The sequence below is a fragment of the Cupressus sempervirens genome, chromosome 7 (genome assembly GCF_028749045.1).
Source record: "Cupressus sempervirens isolate cs-2001-9-10 chromosome 7, ASM2874904v1, whole genome shotgun sequence".
Lineage (NCBI taxonomy): Eukaryota > Viridiplantae > Streptophyta > Pinopsida > Cupressales > Cupressaceae > Cupressus > Cupressus sempervirens.
This window is the reverse complement of record NC_143124.1, coordinates 926106998-926126747: the sequence shown is the minus strand read 5'-3', so window position 1 is coordinate 926126747 and position 19750 is coordinate 926106998. Positions and strand designations below refer to the sequence as shown.

The following is a 19750-nucleotide window of genomic DNA, read 5'->3' as shown; positions in this document are numbered from 1 at the left end:
GAAAAGTGATTTAATTCTAACTTGAGAATAACTTTTTTGCATTTTTACCTTTTTCATTGGGCACTGATGCTACTTTACACTTAAGATTCAAGACTCTTTTACATACCTGCTAATGCATCTATCTATATCACTACGAGAAGGTATAATATGGGCATGAGCAAATCTATATTGCAATGCTAGCAGATAATATCTGCTTGGCAAACTCTTGGGATTACAAAAAAGCTAGATTATCTAAGCAATATCTTCTAATCTCATGAGATGCACAACTGAATGTGTTGAAGAGCCTCTCTATTTTATAGTATATGTCAATAGAGATACGCTTCAAAGATATACACATTGTCATCCACTTCAAAGGTATACACAGCCAAACACATATCAAACAAATTTAGTTTGAATTAATAAAAAGTACTGAAAACAAGATCAACATTTATTCTGAATGTAATTGCCATAGGATCTTACTTGTAAAATAACTTGTGGAGTGACCAGACCAAGAAGGGCGAGACCATAATATAATTTCCCTGTTGCAAAAAGATAACCTGCAACAAGAAGGATGCTAAGTAGTGGAAGATGCTTGTCATATGTCTAATTTAAAGTCCCACTCAACTTTCAAATCTTCTTTCATTTTAAATATTAAGCATTTCCCTTTAAGTGGTTCACAACATTAAGCCACACCTACAAATATAAATAACACATAAGAAGAAAAGTTCGATGCCTATTTAAGATGGTAGACATGAATATTGGTTGCAGGCTGCTAAATATTGGTTGCAACCTAAACGCTCCCAAAATTACACCCAATTAATGCAGCTATCTTAATACAGTCAAATAGGATGAGCTTTACAAAAGCCTCAGGGGTTTCTTAGTAAAGCAAAAGGTTTAAATCCCAAGAAACATTTTAGGAGATGATATTGACTAAAAAATTGCATCCAAAGTACAGCAAGGTATGGCATATCCACAATGAACAAAGCTGAGTGCAAGTCCCAGGTGAACATGATGGAAGCTGTAGCCCTCAGTCCTGGCATCCAATCTTAATGCTGCAGGGGAAATTTACCCCAAACAATAAAAAGATATCAAAATAGCACTGCATTTAATTTGCAGAGAAATAATATCTGAGGATTTTGAAGGAGCAAAATTCTGCTTGAGGAATATCATGATGAGTGTATTATGCCATCAGATAAGTTTATGAAACCACATGAGATAGATATCAAGTACGTCTAATCCATTGTTATTAGCTAGCCTGCTGGTTTCAAATGCGGTCTTCAATGAAGGAATGCACACAAATTTGAAGTTTTGAGTTTTCAAGAAAACAATTTCTATGCCAGCAATTTAATTTTATGCATCAGCCAAACCATAAACTATGCCTCAATCAGATCCAACATTTGTCTTAGGGAGAAAGAAGACTAAATGCCCAAAAGATTAACCTTATTTTAAGCTTGTCTGCAGTAAGCTACAGAAACCAGTAAAGCTAGATAGCTAGCTGCAAGATTTTATTTATGAAGACAAACCGTAAAGATGTGCCATCATTTATTAACCGGTACCCCAGTCTTAAGGAGGAATAGTGATGTAGGAGCATCCAGTGGTGTAAGGGCAATCCTGTATGACCCAAAAATATGCTTAGTGTTAGTTTTTGTTTAATGTGTCTTTATTTCTGGATACCCATTTGGGTCAAATAGAGATTCCAACTCTTATAGTTATTCCGAATTCTTAGAGTAGACGACCCTATCAATTATTCAAGAAGATTACATACATACATCATTTGACATTCTATGATTACATAATTATGTTCTTTAAAAGATTTCAAATTTGAATGTTTAATTAATTAAATTAATCATAACTAGATCCTTTTCCGCGTTCTAACAGATTAACTTCACCTCTTCACCATTTCATGGCTTTCTCTGCCGGTGAATCCCTTGGTGTTGCAAGTATTTGAATTTGTTCAGATAAATTGTGATAACATGTGTATTGATGATGATTCATATAAAATTGCTACAGCTACCATATGAATTTGAAATGATATTGCATTCCACAGAGATAATACTAAGAATATCCCGGTGACTCTATGGAATTACAAGAGATTAACAGCATAGTATTTGATTCCAAACAAAGTATAGTCGGCTGTAAGAAAACTTATGACATACAAATGCATGTAATATCTTATTCACATTCTTAGCAATGCATATCCGGCTACAATCGGACTTAAACTTCAAAGAAGAAGGATTGTGAATACATATAGTGTATCAATCAAAATCCTAGCACTGTGAAGGCGGCTGCAGTCGGGTTTAAACTCCGGTAGAAAGAAATAAAGAAACACAAAACCATGACCTGAGTATGGCTTGAGGTTTGTTTGGCATAGCCCCTCTTGTCCTCTACCAGAATTCTCGTTGGATAGTTGTTTCATCCGCTAGCAAAGACTTGTATGCAGATTTCTTCAAAGTAATCACGTGACCTGTATGCAAACTCGGATTCCTCTTTCTGCCGGTCGGCTGTATATTGCTCTATTTGGAAATCCTAACGCTGTTGGACTTAGAGGAAATCAGAAAATGAACTGGATTTTAGAGCAAGGAATGGTTAAATTCTCAAAATGATATTCACAGGGCTCAATATTAAAATGTAGTAGGTTGGGAGGAGAGTAAAGAAAATGCAGAGAGGAAGAAGAGTCCCCCCAAATCGACTCATGATATTCTTTATAATAGTTGGCCATGACTACTCGGCTACCATCGGTTATCAAGAAGAATCTTCAGATACATCATAAATTCGAATTGAAAAAGGAGAGAAATAAAGAGGAAAAGAAAATAAAAGGTTGGAAGAGAAGTTGGAAAGATTAAGACAATTCAAATTGTCAGATATTAATCATGCCAAGTGTTAATCAATTAAAAGCAAAAATATTAAAAAGAAAGGATAGAATTGGAAGATTATAATTAAAAATTATAATAATTCAAATATTATTATAATTCGAACATTATTATAATCTTATATTTATATTTACATGTGAACATCACTTTATTATTAAATTATAATAATGCCAAATCATTTTTATATTATATGCACATATATAAATTATTATTAAAATAATATGATGAAAGATAAATTAAAATTGTTTGAGATAAGTTTTATATTTTGACTCAATTATTTTAATTAAATTAATTATTTAAATAAATCATGCAGTTCCACATCTGTATCCTGTTTCAAATCGCTAGGTCCTTTACCCATCTGCCCAATGATGGTGATGCCCTACCTAATTCTTTTCTAACAATGCTTCCTCCCCTTTCGACATGTTTCTTGTAAAGAATTTCTTCATAATTAAATTCATATTATCATAATAAATTATTTAATCATAAATAATCACAACGGTTAACCATCTTCTCAATTCTATGAATTCGTGATAAATGATCAATTAACTTGATACTTTCACTTGAAATTATAACGACTATCTTACCATTTCGCTAGATAATAACAAATTAAACTGCTAACTGATTTCATGAGAACCTCAACGGCTATATTTCAAACTAGGTCAAAATTTGGGATGTAATATACCATTCCCCTTGTGGTTCATCATCCTCGATGAACTTGTAATTGTAACAAACATTATAAAGGAGTATTTTAAAATTGGAATGTAAAGTACCATTCCCCTTTGTGTTTCATCATCCTCGATGATCTCTGCAAATTAGATACTAAAAGAATATTCCAAATACAAGATATATATATATATATATATAGCATCATGATATCATCAAAAACATAATTGAAACTCAAAGATCCATTTTTACTTCAAAGTTTCCAAAAAGATACTTGGATGGTAACATAAAATTAAACACGTACTCACCTGAGTTCACTTTACCATAATGGTGGTCATCTTAGCATCGATTGAGTTGATTCTATTTCATATTCCTATCATACTCATGTAGACACTCACCATATCATTAGTTCGATTTCATATTGGGATTTTCAGGGTTCAATGATTTAAGTAAGATAAGTATTTAAAATTGAAATTCTTCACCCAGCAAGTTCTAGATCATAACTTGATCATAATTTAAATCACTCATACATACCATCTGGCATATGGTCCTCATTAATGGATAGATCATCCTTGCAAACTTACAGAGCACCTGTAATAGGTTAGTGAATCCATGTTTTTCCATTGTAACCTTGGCCTTCATGCCCAACATTTCATTAGAATAATCATCTCATGATAGGATATCTCCAAAACAATATACAATAGCTCAATATGTAAAGTCAACATCGCATGTGTATTATACATTTATAGCAATGTGTCAAAGGGTAAAAACATGATATACTATGCAAGATCATCATACATCAAATCAAGTTCATAAGCATCTGAAACAATTCATAAGATTCTTATCGAGTGGCTCATCACTCATCAGCAAAAATCTAGAGGTTTATCTTTTCCATTTCTATGATTTAGGCTTCCATGCCCATCTCGTCAAAGTTTAAATCTGTAAACAAGCATTAGTAGTCTTAATTATGCAAGTGTCTTTACTCCATACTAAAGTACATAATGATCTTGTCGTTTAACCAACATCAGAAAGGATCATGGTTCACAGTTTCGTTTTCCTTCAGTTCAAGTTCAAATAGGTAACAATTTATTTCTGCCATTAATTTATTTAGCCATCATTATGGATTTTGATAACGTTTTATCAAGATTATATAAACTGTTCTAGATTGCGCAAGCCTCGGCCTTGAATCATACTCATCCCTCACAATTCTAACCTTTTAGAATGGCTCCCACGAGATGTTTATCTGTCTGACCATCAGAGTAATTAGGTGGTTTGAGTGTCCCAATAGTTATTCTCCAAAATAACTAAAGCGTATGGACACAAAAAAGATCTTATATTCGGCACATCTACCCATATCTACCCTAGCCAAGGATTTCAAAGTTGGGGTCGTAAACCCAATCTCCACCACTCAACTTGCCAATCATTTTTATCTTCTTAATTAGGTTTCTTCTTTATGATATAACAATTTATACATTTGTCCACTTTATATCATTTCAGCCTTCCCAGCTATTCTGAATGGTTTTCCAGTGTGATTTTGCAATTTTGATTGCAATATCCAGCTATGCAAATTAAATCTTTATCAACATTGCATTTTCAGTTTTTCAAAAACAATGTTGGACCCAAGGTTTCAGCATTGAACCCAGCACTATGATACCATATGTAACATCCCGGCTTCTCGGGTCTTAAAGAACAATTAACATACTCAAAAAAAATACAGTTATGACTTCGGTTCATAGGAAGACAGTTATATCATTCTTGTTCATGTGAATAAGATTTACCATTAAAATTAGTTAGACAAAATTTCTTAACTAAAAACTTGAAACACCATGAAATGAAATTACTACAAAAATTGAAAACCACATACCCCAAAAACTGACATCGAAATCAAAACTAGGGATGCCTCTGCAACCACCCGGGTTAATCCACAAATACCACTATAACAAAATCACATGACGACTATCATCTAAAAATTGCTATCTCAAAATCAAATGATGATTACAATTAAATATCACTATATTTAAAATTAGGGCATCACATACCACTGTATCAATTAGGGCATCATTTCATTTAGGGCTTTTGATATCGTTGTATCACTTAGGGCTTCCGATCTTACTAAATCAATTAAAGCTTCTAATACCACTGATTCAAATAGAGCTTTTGATACCGTTGTATCATTTAGGGTTCCAGCTATCACTCAATCGATTAGGGTTTCAGATTCCTTTCCTTCCGATTTACTTAACTGTGACGGTAACTCAAGATTAGAAATTTACTTATATTCGATATTTATATAAATGAAAAACAATCCATGAATCTATCTCTTGCATCTAGGTGTAACGATGAAATAACTCAATTTTTCTTACCTTCTTGCATATTAATCATAAAAGTAAAGTTACCTGTTCCGATATAAACAATTGGATACACAGCTTATCTTTGTTCAACGCACATCCGACAACTTATGAAGAGGTGAAACATTGTCAAGGGCTTAACCACCCAACCTCAGACCAAATCTTATCCCCTCACGATCTCTAACGAGAAAGGCCCTTACTACCCAGAATAGACAGGGGACATCTTGCCATCCTCTGGGCCTCCTTGTCATGTCCCCTTTCTAGAGTGGACATCAAAGACGATAGAATTAGCCTATCAGGGAGTCTCGTAGGTTGGTAGTGGTGTTTAGAGACTCAGTCAGGGTATACAGTGTTCGGATCTAGAGTTTCAGACAATAGGAGGGTAGTTGAGAGTAGTTCCTTAATTGTAGGAGGAGTTTCCTACATTTTAGGAGGTGGAGATGGGTTATAGTCTTGAGTCTCTACGAGATCATTCTATGGTTTCAGTTTCGGGAGATTTAGAGACGTTCCTACTTTTTAAGAGTATCCCTAATTTTGAGGGATGAGACTGTCAGTTATTTTAGATTATCCGGAATCAATCACAGGAGGTGACGAGTTCAGTTTCAGCTTGTAGAGGTGTTTTGGCTATCAGTTTACTACTTGGGAAATATTTTAATATATTTAAATATTCTCCTAAGTTAGCGTTTCAATAATTTAAATAAGGATAAGTCATAGCCATCATCTGGGTGAATATCCCTTGGTGTAATAGCTTGTTGGAAAGGTCTTGAACTTTTTTAAATATTTCTCTTTTGACTCGAAGCATTTCGGAGAACAGATTTCTTTCTATTGGGAAAAAGGTCATTTTCTGGATACTTGACCACTTTAAAAATGAGAAATATATTATTTTATACCTTAACGCCACATGGGGACACTTTTAGGGTTCGAGCTAAGTTTGGTGGGTTATAAGGAGGTAAAGACAAAGTTCGAAGGCATTATTGACATATTACATCTTGGATTTGTGTTTTGGGCTCTGATTGAGCTTTCCACATTTGGGACGCCAAACCCACTTGCTTTGCCTATTTGGGAAGTAGCCCCAAAACAGTGGTCTAGATTCTTGCAGTCAGAAGCATCTTGGAGATTGTGCATTGTTTCTTCTGGGGAATGCAGTATTGAGTCAGAGTTTTAGTTGGGGTTTGGGTATTTTACCCATGTGTGGGCACTTTGCAGTTGTACGGCCGCGCCTGGCAGCCATCTAGTTTTCCACGTACAGCATTTGAGAGTTGGATTCTGGCCGTAGCTTCCTTTTGGGCTCATATTTCACCTTCACGCCTTCAGGTTGGCTTTATTCTTAGTTGTAATCATTTGGATATTATTGTAAATCTTCATCTGGTTACATATTAGGCGTATATTCAAAAAAATCTGCTTGAAGCGACTTTGCTCTAAATGTATTTGGAATACATTCTCAGAACTGGTTCATGTTATTGTACTTCTATTATTACTTATTGAAAAATCATCAAAAATATAAAACAATCAACTTTTGTCTAGCTCTACAAGAAAATTTTAATAAATAGGGAAAACAAATTTAAAAATATAAAATTACAGTAGATCAGCAGAACAGATCCATCAAGGATCTTTCAATGGTATCAGAGCCTAGAACCTGCCAGCCTGTTGGAAAAGAAATCTGTTCAATTACAGGCCAATACAATGGTTAGAAATAAAAATGGATGCTCTAAGGTTTCATCTTCGTTAACAAGCACAAGTAAGATGCCTCTTGCCAAGACATTCAATGTTGCAGTTATGAGCAACTACCATCAGTATTGTTCTCTTCCTGAGGAGATATGCAACCTCCTTTCCTTTACAGAATTTATGGGTGTACATGAAGCAGATGATAACTGGGTATCTACAAGCTCCTTTCAGCAGCAAAAAGAGAGAAATATTAAATGATAATAAAGAAGCCATTAGTCACAAATTGGAAGAGATTACAATCAGGGGCCAAACCATTAGAGATGTTGGAAATGTGACACCAAGGTGTGAGGCCTATTCTGAAATTTGCAACAACAGTTTAAATCATCAGGCAACATTTATTTCAAATGGAGGTAATGATGTTGATGATGGTATTCAACTTAAGAATGGGATGACAAGTTTAGTATGCAGGCAGTCTGATTTTGAATCTCATAGAAGCCAAGTTGAAGACTTCTTTGAGCCACTTATATCTAAGCATGTGAAGAATCAAGATGGGGTGTTGTTTGATGATTGGAATGGAAGCATGGAGGAGGCTCCCACAACTCTGATTTGGGGCAGCGATAGCTTACATCCTCCTTGTAATATGGTAACTCTTTCACTTGGGAATAGTCATGAAGGCTCATATGCAAGTGGTGGTCATGAGGCTTTCTATGATAATACACTTAAAGGGGTCAAAAATATAACTAGAACACATCATAATAATTCTGAAGTTCATAACAGCAATGACACAATTTCGTTACCTCAAGATGTGGCATCCTTTGGTCAAAAAGAGAACAATGATTTGTATTCTATATTTGAGAGTACACATGGTGCAAGCATGGGACATGATGATGGGAATGGTACAAGTCATCATAAGCCTGATTTTGTGTACTTTGGGGTAGATGATATAAAACATTGTCAGAGGTTGAATAAATATTGGTTAGATAGAGCTATGCAAGCAAAGATAGTTGCTGCCCAAGCAAAAGATACTTCATGAAGACGCTTTTCACTTAAGAGGCTTCAACTTCACAACAACAAATTATAACATGAAATATCATAAGGTGCTTCAATAATAATAAAGCCTCATTAAAAATTTAATAATAATTTGGCCACTAAAATAATAATAACTCCCAATATACTTATCCTTTAAATATGTCGTCTAAAACAGGAGTCACCTATTATTTCCTCATGTAACCAAATGCACTTTCCTAAAATAGAAAGGGTCCCTCTCAATCATCACCCGACTTGCCATAAATAGCGAGTCCATGAAACTAAGCCCAAACAAAATCCAATCTGAGTCAAACAAAGACCAAACTAGAACATATTGAATCGCGAACAAGACAAGACCCTCCCACAGCCAAGATTAAATTAGTACCCTCAAACCCTCACAGAAGTCCATGGAACACACCATTTTTGTGATTTTCTTCTGAACCCATACTCTTTCTGTCAACTGCTTATGTTTTCTTCACTACCTATTTATGTCTTTCCCTTCAGTACCATATGTTATTCATTGTGAACTGTTTTGATTTGTCGTCGTCATTTTTTTTTTAAACCTCCTAGCACCCTTCTTTTGTGTCCGTATGGCAATCGTCTCTTGTATCTATTTTACAACTTCTCTATGGCTGTTGTACGGTGTACGACACTCTCTCGTTCGTATGTTCTAAATAGGCAAGTCTATACGGTATTCCACCTCTACCATACGGCGATCACTTTGACTACCCGTACAGTAATGTCTTTCTTATGTCGTACGGCCGTACAGTCGGCTTCTTCTTTCCAAAGTTGTTTGTACAGTGGCTTTTTGTTCTCTGTTTGGTAGCAATCCTTGGTTGTACGATGCTTAGTATTTTTTGGCCTCCAGTCCGTACAACACTTCTTATGAATCCTTGTGTATTCCGTACAAGATTCCACTTATCCTGTTTGTTACATACGGTGATGCTTCTCTATCTTTTCATGCCTTCCTTGTAACCATACGGTGCTTTCCTCTGATTGCCCCTAGCCATACGGTATCCACAGTTCTTTGCAACCTCTGTGTCTACCGTACGGTGTATGGTGATCTTTCCCTTCCAATCGCTTCTATACAGTGAACTTCTACTCTCTACTGGCCATATGGACTCAATATATGCTTCCTTTCCATACAGTGATCTCCATTCCAATTTTCCCATATGGTAGGCTCTCTACTTCTTGTTTGTGTGCTTCTCAAAATGCTTCCTTCTATACCATACAACTGTACAGACGACCCTTTCCTCCAAGTGTTCATACCGTGAGCTTTCCTTCAAGTGTTGGTTGTACGATCATCTTTTATTTAACTATTCACCATACTATATGGTATCCAATGCTAATTATCTGTTTCCCTACTGTATGGCCATACAGTATCTTTAAATCTCCTGTTGAATTTTGTTCACATGTTTTAGCAAGACCATACGGTATAGTACTTTCCTCATACATATTCACCTTGACCATACGGTGTATTTATATAATCTTCAACTTATTTGCTCCAATACATATTATAATTTCTCAATCTCCAATATTATAATTTCTCTTTTCTTTTACGTTATTTACATTTATTTTACATATATACATTACTTATCTATTATTTATATTCTCTCTGAGTTGTTTGTCTGCAGAGGTGTTATTTCTTTCAGGGTAGACTTTCAGTTTCAACCCATTCACTGCATTGGGCACTTCCTTCCCATTGAACATTCATAATTTTATTGCTCCATTATCGCCCACTTCACGGATTTTATATGGCCCGACCCATTTCACTTTAAATTTGCCTAGTCTGATCTCGTTGCACCCATTATATCTCAACACTAGTTGGCCTAGTTGAAATTTGTTCAATTTTAAATGCTTGTCATGCCATGCCTTATGCCTGTTATGTGTAACCTTCGTGGCCCATTGTGCCTACAGTCATCGCTCATCAAGTTTATTTAAATTATACAATCTCTCCCTCAGAACTTTTCATATTTCCAAGCTTGTTTTCGATCATGATCCTTAAACTTAGTACCGTGAATTCTGTAGGCTACCACTCCTTGCCGTCATTAACTGTATTCTTGATTCTAGGACCTTCGCTTCGTACTACTGAAATTTTTATTAAGCCCTTCGTTTTTGTTTCTTGTGCAAACCGTACGATGTGTTTTCCTTGTTATCAGCACCTTTCTACTAAATCCGTGCTGCGACGTAACCTTTTCTTTCCACGCAGTCCGTTCACCGTGTACCATATGGTGGAATCTTCCCTTTTGCTAGGTTCATGTGGTATGTTCTTTCTCTTGTACTAGTCGTACTGTATGTTCTTTCCTTAGGCTTCAATTGTAACCGTCTTTCCTTCTTTCACTTCTATGTATTCCTTCAAACATTCATTTTCCTCTCCTTCATTACCTTCGTCGACCCTTCACATATTACAGCTCGAAAAGAGCTCGTAGTCCTCCATTTGCCAATGGAGTAGGCGGTTCACTGAGCCCAAGACATCATCATTAGACCCTCCTAGTTTCAATACTCCCTCTTCATTATTTTCCATTCTCTTCTTCCCCTCATTGTCCCCTCCACCTTCACCTTCAAAATTCGACGACACTGCCTCCTCACCTATCATCTATGTGTGTAAGTCGATTACAAATCTTTGGCCTCTACGTTCCATGGATAAGGTATTTCATTCCCAATCATGTTTCACCTTCACTTGTACCAGCCAACCCCGTCCAAGGATGGTGTCTACCCTTTTCTTTTTAAAGGGATGACCACGAAATCCAATAGGAATGGTTGTGGCCCAACCATTACAGGTTGCGCCATCAGGGTCCCTAAAGGCTTAATCCCATGTTGATCTATAGTGAGTAATTGAAATGTAGATGGCTGCAACATAGGTTGTCCCAACTTTCTCCATATATCCTCTAGTAGTACATTTACTCCTGATCCTCCATCGATGATTGTGTCTGTGAGTAATGTTCCCAAGATACCCATTTCTACTACAATCAGATGTCTTCCCATTGTGAGTGCCAGTAGCATTGGGTCTACTGCAGTTGCTCCACTACTATCCTTTCATGTCTCTTTCGTTGCTTTTGGGAGTGGTGTCATGTTCAGTATCGTCGTCCGCAACTAAGACATTGTAAGAAGGTCATATAATTTTATAGGAACTTCCAATTGCATTACCTTTCTAATCATGTTTTGCTTTGCCAAGTTTCTCTTCGAGGTGTCGGCAATGTCTTTTGCTTGTAATTTCTCCATTTCCATTTGTTTTACCAATTTCGTTCATGCTTGCTGCAACCTCTTCTTTTCTTCCTTTTCATCTGGGTACATTGCCTTCATTGCTTGTTCGCTAGTGATGGCTAGTATCTTCTCATCACATGTTTCGATGCTTAATAGGTTCACCCCTTGCTTCAGGCATTTCGAATCCTTGTGGTCTCCCAGACCACACCATCTGCATAACAGTTGTGGCATTTCCTTCGTAGTACAGTCTCTAGCAAAGTGCCCCCAAAGGTTGCACGCACGACATTGTATCATTGACCGTCCACTCAAGTCGTACTATATCTGACTTCAGCCTCCATCATTGTTATTATCATTATTGTTATTGCCTCGTCTGTGCCATTTATTGTTACAGTATCCTCCTGAGGTTGTGTCGTCGTTCGTGTTCGTTCTTGCTCCTGAAGTGGATACTTCCTATGTCAATAACACTTGCTAGTGTCCATTCGTCTTCATATTGAATAAGCATTCCTTGGTAGAATGTCCCGCAATCTGGCAAATATCACAAAATTGTTTAAGATTTTTAAATTCCTTCATCATCCATAACATATCTTTTTGCAACACTTGAACTTTCTTACTCGATTCTTCGTCACTGCTGCTACTTTCGGAAGATGAATCGTCTGAGTCCGATGATTTGTGCTTCTTCTTTTTGCTCGTCTTCTGCTCACTCTCCAGATCCATCGTCTGATTATACACATCTGTGTACAATGTTGGAGGTACAATCTTCATTGTCTTCTTTAGTATCGGTTGTAGCCCTTCAACAATCCATCGTTTCTTTAATCGGTCAGCCAGTGGACTCTCCATCTTCCCCACCAACTCTTTCAGCCTTCTTGCATATACACTAATCATTTTATTCTTTCCCTACTTTGTACTGTATATTTCTGCTACAATTTTGTTATCGTCCCTTAGCAGTCAAAACTCTGCTATGAATTCTTTCTTAACATTCGGCCATGTAGTTAGCTTCTTAGGATCGACATCCGCAAACCAATCAATCGCTGCACCTTGCAGGGTTGCCGCAAACTGTCGGACCCAGTCATCCTGGTTTGTTACACCATTTGCCGTCCATATTGTTTCGCATGTTTTTGCAATGTCTGATTGAATCTGTCGTCCTATTATCATTGAACTTCGACAATTTTTCCTTTGGTCCTGCCATTACTACTTTCTTCTGAAGCAGTGGTGCTTGTTGCGCACCCACGTTGTTCTGAACATCCGCGTTGTTCTACACAACCGCGCTGCTTTGGACAACTACCCTACTTCCAACAATCGCGTTACCTGGTGAGAAAAGATCTTCCTTAAGCAAAGTTGTTCGATTTTCTACCTATATCTGTTCATCAAGTGTATCAAGAATGAAGAGTTCACTCCACGCTCGTGCTCTTTCGCCACTTCAAACTGTGCGAGTTACTTCCCTTCTGTTTGGATTCTCTACCCTCAGCTTATACAAGTTAAGGAACTCCTCCCTTGTCTCTTCCACCAAATTCAATCACTATCAAGTCTCTTCTAGCAATTCCTTGGCACTCCTTGATCTGTTAGGTGAATGCACTCCCTCCATTTGTGCTCTTTCACCCCCTCGGTGTCCATCGGTAAGTTGTAGCTTCTGTCTGCACTGCGCCTGTTGTGTTAAAATTAAAACTTCTTGTGTTGTATGTATCTCATCCTTATCTTTTATCTTATTCCTATCCTTGTTAAGCAGATTTGGCATTAATCTTCATAACACTTCCTTCATTCCAAGTTTGATTAGCAATGACACCAAATGTTTACTGTACAAGGTAAAAGGATACTTATCGCATGTAGTACAGTAAGATATAACACAAAACAGATACTTTATTCATATACGCAATACGCACTCCAATGCTTACAATATGATTATGATGATTCTGATGATGTTCCAAACTTCGTTCCGGACGGTGTACACATACTTTCCCAAAGGGGTGACTCAACCGTCACACGCCCTTTCAAATATAATTCTACCCGTCAGCTACAATATAGAATTTACTGACAACATCCTCTACATCAGAAGATCCTCTACACACAATAATTAACCTATGAGGATCATAATAATAGGATAATTTCTCAAACTTTGATGCTTACAAAAATGGGGACATTACAAATCTGTAAGGCAATTCTTGTACATATTTCCTAGGTTGTTCTCCTTTGTTCTTTTGTAGTAGCTAATTTATGCACTTGTGAAAATGCCTTTGCCTTACATGAATGAAAATCCAATTTTTAACCTTTTTCTCCCATTCAGCTACCTTGTGCATGTATCTTGCCTCGTATTGGGTGTTGCTTTTCTGTATTTCAGGTTTGTATGCATTTGTCATATCTGATCATGAATGATGTAGAGTGAATGTATCTTTTCTCATAAAATATCATTAGTTCTAACCTGCAAATGAGACATTGTGAAATGGATCAGAGTGAGACTTTTGTATGTCTGGGTGCTTTGTTAGTGTAATGTGTAACTGTTGGCAGGGAGAAACCATGTTTCAATTTGATGCTTCACCTCCTTTATACATTTTTGCATTCTCTCTTCCACTTTTCCCTACAAATTAATAGTTTAGGTAGAATAGGTGTACACTGATTGGAAGTCAACCTTTTTTGAAGGTTCAACCTCACATGCGCAATGTCCCACAGTTTGAGATTGATTCAATGTTTCACAAAGCATACCTCAAGCACGAGTGCAAACTTTAGTTATAAAAGTTTTGGCATAGCAGGTGGGACAAAGATTCAAATTCATTCCATAAGTCCACTAGTTAGCCAATATGAATTCCATTCACTACGAATTTGGATGGTTTTCTCAGTGTCATCAGCCTTCGTAGGCATTTTGTCAAACACCATGGTGACTTTGCGTGCAAAATCTATTGGTTTCAAGTAGTCTAGGTGTTAATATATGTAAAGATCATTTCTGACCTGTCATTTTTTTACGAGTTTTCTATGAAATAGTAGTTTATTTGAATGCCTAATGGACTCCTTTTATAGAAATGTATATTATTCCCCTACATATCATGAAATGCTCCCTATCAGCCCTCTTACCACTAATATCAACCTCAGCCTCAGCCCATTTATGGCCCAAATTCCTTCAGAACATCATATGGCCAGCATATCAAATACACTTACTATCCTCCCACCACCACTCCTCTGATTCCAACATCTTAAAATGTTGAACTTTACCCATGATATTGGACTTCCAAAGACAAATTAACATGAAGTTTCAACAAAGAATTCTAGCATTTCAAGACCTAGACATGAAGGTAGATTAAATTGCAAGGCAGTAGGAGTAAGATATGCAGCAATGGGTAGATCAACAAGTACAACATGGCAAAGACCATATTTATCAGGATTATCCTCATCAGCAACAAGAGCCTGTTTATCAAACCCACTTTCACTCTCTTGAGTGGGAGGCACCACAAAGGCAATGTGAGGAGAAACTTGCAAAAACAATTGTTGAAGCAAAGGAGAAGACGATGCTTAAGCTTTCTTAGATGCAAGCATCTGAAGCACAAGAGGCTCGTAGCCATAAATTTACCAACTTCAGATCGACAAAGCCCCCTCCAGTGCAAGAATCTACAGAAGTCTGAGACCCACTCGCCCACACATCGCTACGTCCACCATCTGAAGAAGAACCACTCAAAAGCAAGTTTGTCAACTTCAAAAAGAGTGAGCCTCCCCAAGTTGACAATCCAAACATCAAGGCCCCTTAGCCCATTGATGTGAACCCTCCACCAAAGGAGATTGAGTCAAGGCTACTGCCATGGTGTACATTTGGAAATTATGAGTTGCAGCAATATGTCGCCATACGAGAAACTAAAAAGAAGGGAGAGGACTTGGTCCTCTCATTTGATTATCATCCCTTCTTCATGGAGGGAGAGTTGTCTCATCTAAAGTATACAAAGGAGCTTCTCCAAAAGGCTATTGAGAAGGTTATACAACAACAAACCTCTCTATAGACTAAGAATGACGTAAAGAAGATCCAATCCACTTATCTAATGAGTTCCCAATTTTGGTTGATATGGTGGTGGACGAGAAGAAAGAAAAAGTGTGTGTTCCTATCCTTCAGGAACAAATTATATACAATGATCCTTCACATGCATGTTATCGCTCTTGGTCTGGGTTTGTGTTTGTCCCCGCATCATCTTTGTCTATTGTTTTTGCAACTTCTATCTCAACTACAGCTTCCCACAGCCAGTCTTTAGTCATTGCCTATCATTCTAGGTTGATTTGTTGCCTCTTGCCATTGTGGCTTCTTCATAAACTTCTGCATTTTTTGAGGTTATTTCCACCTACTCTAGGCGCGTTTTCTCTACAAGTGCTTCGTGCTTTCTCTCTTCTATTAGCACTATTGTATGGGTGTGTTCCTACCTATTGCTAGGGGTTCTAGGCTTCCTTTGTCGGCTTCCTAGGTTTTCTACAATGTTGGTCTAGTTTCTAATGACTAGAATGGATATTGAAACTCCAACACTGCCCACAACTATCATAGACCAGAGGCTAATTGGCCAAATGTCTAAGTTGGAAACTGACAACCAATGCCTACGAGATACCATGCATTCCCTTTCTGTGACTATGCTAAACATGAAACAAAATGTTCACACTAACACTGCATATTAAGGGTTTTTCTTAAATTCTTAGCATTGAAACAACAAACCTTTAAAAAAAAGTTAGCCCCAATAAAGAATAGGTCCATGAAATCTGTAATATCAAGGGCAAACATGTTGAACTTGATTGCAAGTAGACTTCTCTAATGACAGAAACGGAACAACAACTCAAATCTTGGGCCTCCATTTGAAGCAACACCAACTTCACACCCCTTTTTGGTGTAAAGAGCTTTTTTAGGCTAGTTTAGTAGATAAGTGTATTAGGCAAGTCCATTGGCTCAATCTAAGTGTTTGGAGCCTTCCTCCCTCTTTCGTCGATCCTATTTGAGCAGGTCACTCTTTCTTCATCAATCAACAAGGCATTACAAACATTACATTTAACAGGGCCTTAGTTAAACATGATGACACCCTCTTTCTTAGGTTCCTTTCGTTGGCTGACCATCTTCAAGTTCTTAGGGTGAGGAGGAAGCTTTTCTCTCTTCCCACTCAAATTTATCTTGATGAGGATCTCATAAAATCACAAGTGGCAAAGTTGAAACACTCCACAGAGCTTGTTGTGGAGGCCAGATGCATCGGGAAGTGGGTTGTTATCAATAACCTCAGAGCTATTATTCAGGATTCCTCCCCTTCTGGATGGGAATCGAGGCTGGTTTCCAAGTCCAAATGATAGTCTCAGTAGAAGTTAGCCATGCGAGAGCCTCACAATGGTCTCATGTGTGTTAGTTGCTAGAATGACAATGGTACTTTATGGTCCTTGTCGGGTCTCTTTCAAGATGCTATGGGTTTTTGTAAAAACCCCTATCCGGCTATATCCTTAGCAAACATCAATTTGCTTTTGATAATCAACTATTTGATATTTTGTCAAATATTTGGCAAGCAAATTATTATCACTCAATAAATAATGCTTTAAATTCACAGCCAGCTGCTCACAATTTTAATTGATTAAATCTTTATCAATTTGGACAAATGAACACCACTAAACAATTTAGAAGTAATTCTATAATTCATGGTAATGCTACTAATATCCAATCTAAAAAAAATTTACTTCTGGAAATTTACAAGCATGCAATAATGAACCTAGAAGTTGACTTCTAACAGATGAAATATGAATCATATCTCTCAAAAAATAATCCAATTTACTCGCGGTGCTCCTTGCTTATAATCACAAGTGCTCTAAAACCTGATCGCTGCCCTCCAATAATTGATTGCAGCCTTCCACAAAGTCTGAAATCTCTGCCAAATACAAGGACGACAGTCACAATACATTCCTCTTATAACCATGCCAAACAATAGACAATAATGGCATTCCAAATCACAAATTCTCCAGCCACAATGAAATTCCCAAGTACAATACATAATAGTCAAGAAATACTATAATTTAATTAAGACAATTCTTAGAATTAATTCACAATACCTTAGTTGTGAATTACCAGGCACTTTTTAATTCCAAACCCTTATACTTCAGCAAGGGCAAACAAATCGGCAAATTCAGAAACTCTTCGTAGGCAACAAAAGAAAATATTCAGTTGGATGCTTTTCTCATCAAATGTCCTCATATTTATAATCTCCAAATGGCACCACTTTCCCAAAAGAACTCCACTTAAGAAGCTTACTCTACACAACATTAGAATATGTTAAGTGTCATTAATATAATTTATTAATTACTTTTGGCTCCAGAAAATGACTTTTTCCACCATAACTTAAAATTTTGACACACAAGGCCACTGTTTCTTGTTCCCATGATTTAAAACTTTTTGTCCCGGTTCTAACGAGCTACAATACTGAGGTGACCAACAAACAACACCAACAAAAATAGCAACCTCAGCGTATTTAGATGAATAATAATAATTCACCCGTCTTGCGAAAACAACTGAAGAAGCATCAAATTTGAAATCTGACAACACCACAGTGATCCTAATGATGAAAGATGGTGAATGAACTTGACTGGGTGACTTATTATAAATAGATGCTTTCTCCAAAATGCTTGGAGTCCAAACCGAAATTCCAAAATAAAAACCGAGAGCATCACCCGACTCCTCTTACTCAACTGAGCTCGTCGGAACAAACAGTTTGACACACTAGAAATAGTAAGTCCCTCAAATGGAGCCAAAACACACCATAAGTTGTTGGAAAGCCTATAACAACATAACTGAGACCCTCAAATCCTACTACCAGCTCATGTGGGCCGCGATGGTGAACTAACCTCGCCAACTGCAGGAAGCTACTAAAAAAGGGGACATTACAGTTTTGCTGACATTTTTTTTGTTATGGAGACTCATGAGAGCCCTATCCATCCTCTTCCAGGCACCAACAGTTACCAGTGGTTGTTTGTTTATAGAGACGAGGTCAGGTTGCCTAGCAAGGTCAAAGGGTCGAGTAGTGTTGCTTGTTTGGTCAGAGACTGTCTCTATAGCGTAACTTCTATGGTTCATTAGTATCGAGAATCGCCATGAAATTGCTTGAATCACCAGTTTGGCAATTCAATTCATGGTTTCGATTTTTTTGGAATCCGTGAATCAGTTTAGTGATTTCATGGCATGAATCGCATGAATCACCTCTATGAATCATGAAAAATTGGTCGCGCAAGTAGGGAGCAAGTCAAGTCAAATTTTAATAAAAACACATTTTTAAAAAAAAATTTGCCTTTCTTCTTTGTTTTAACCCTAAAGGGCCTTCTAATTGTTTAGCATGAGTACAAGAGAGCAAAAGGGACAGAGAAGAGAAGAGAAAAACCACAAGCTTGCAACCAACAAGAAGGAAGAGCACCAAAAAAGGATACGTTTACAAATACTAATAGACATACATTTACAGATACTGATAGAGATATGTTTCATGGATCTTGATTCTTCATCTTACATACATTTATGATTTTGATGTCTTCTGGATCTTCATCTTACATACATTCTATGATTTGACTCATTATGATCCTATGATTTCTATTTGCTTCAGCTACAATTTACATTTTACGTGTAACATAGTTACGTATGTGATGGATTTATCATGTATGTTCCATGTTTATGTATGTTATCTTCTATTTGATGATGTTATAATGTGTTTAAGTTATATTCAATAAAGGGTGCATGAAATAAGTTTTAAATTGCTAATATCTATTTTCAAGAGATTTTTTAATTTGCCAATTCGTGGCCAATTCGATTTTGATTCATGGCCGATTCACAATTCGATTCGGCCTTGACGATTCAAATTTTTGTTACTTTGGTTCATTCTAATAGCTCGGCCAAATTTGTGTGGATTTGTATCGATCATATGACATCACTTTACAAAGACATCTTTATCACAATTTTCTATTTCCTGTCAGCCTCCACGTCCTATGCTATACACAGTATGGAGAGAGGTGGCCCTTATGAGGACTTACATCAGA

General features: G+C 36.9%; 1 protein-coding gene across 2 annotated transcripts in view; it reads right to left on the bottom strand.

The window, feature by feature from the left end:
- Positions 1 to 19750, bottom strand: part of LOC149550584 (chlorophyll synthase, chloroplastic-like) — a 100078-nt gene that overhangs the window by 16574 nt on the left and 63754 nt on the right. The window contains exon 13 of one of the 2 annotated variants that reach the window (XM_089793571.1): positions 460 to 536. The exons of the other annotated variant lie outside the window; for it this stretch is intronic. Coding sequence (XP_089649697.1) covers positions 460 to 536 — 77 coding nt within the window. The remainder of the gene's footprint in view (positions 1 to 459; positions 537 to 19750) is intronic. 2 annotated transcript variants of the gene reach the window in all.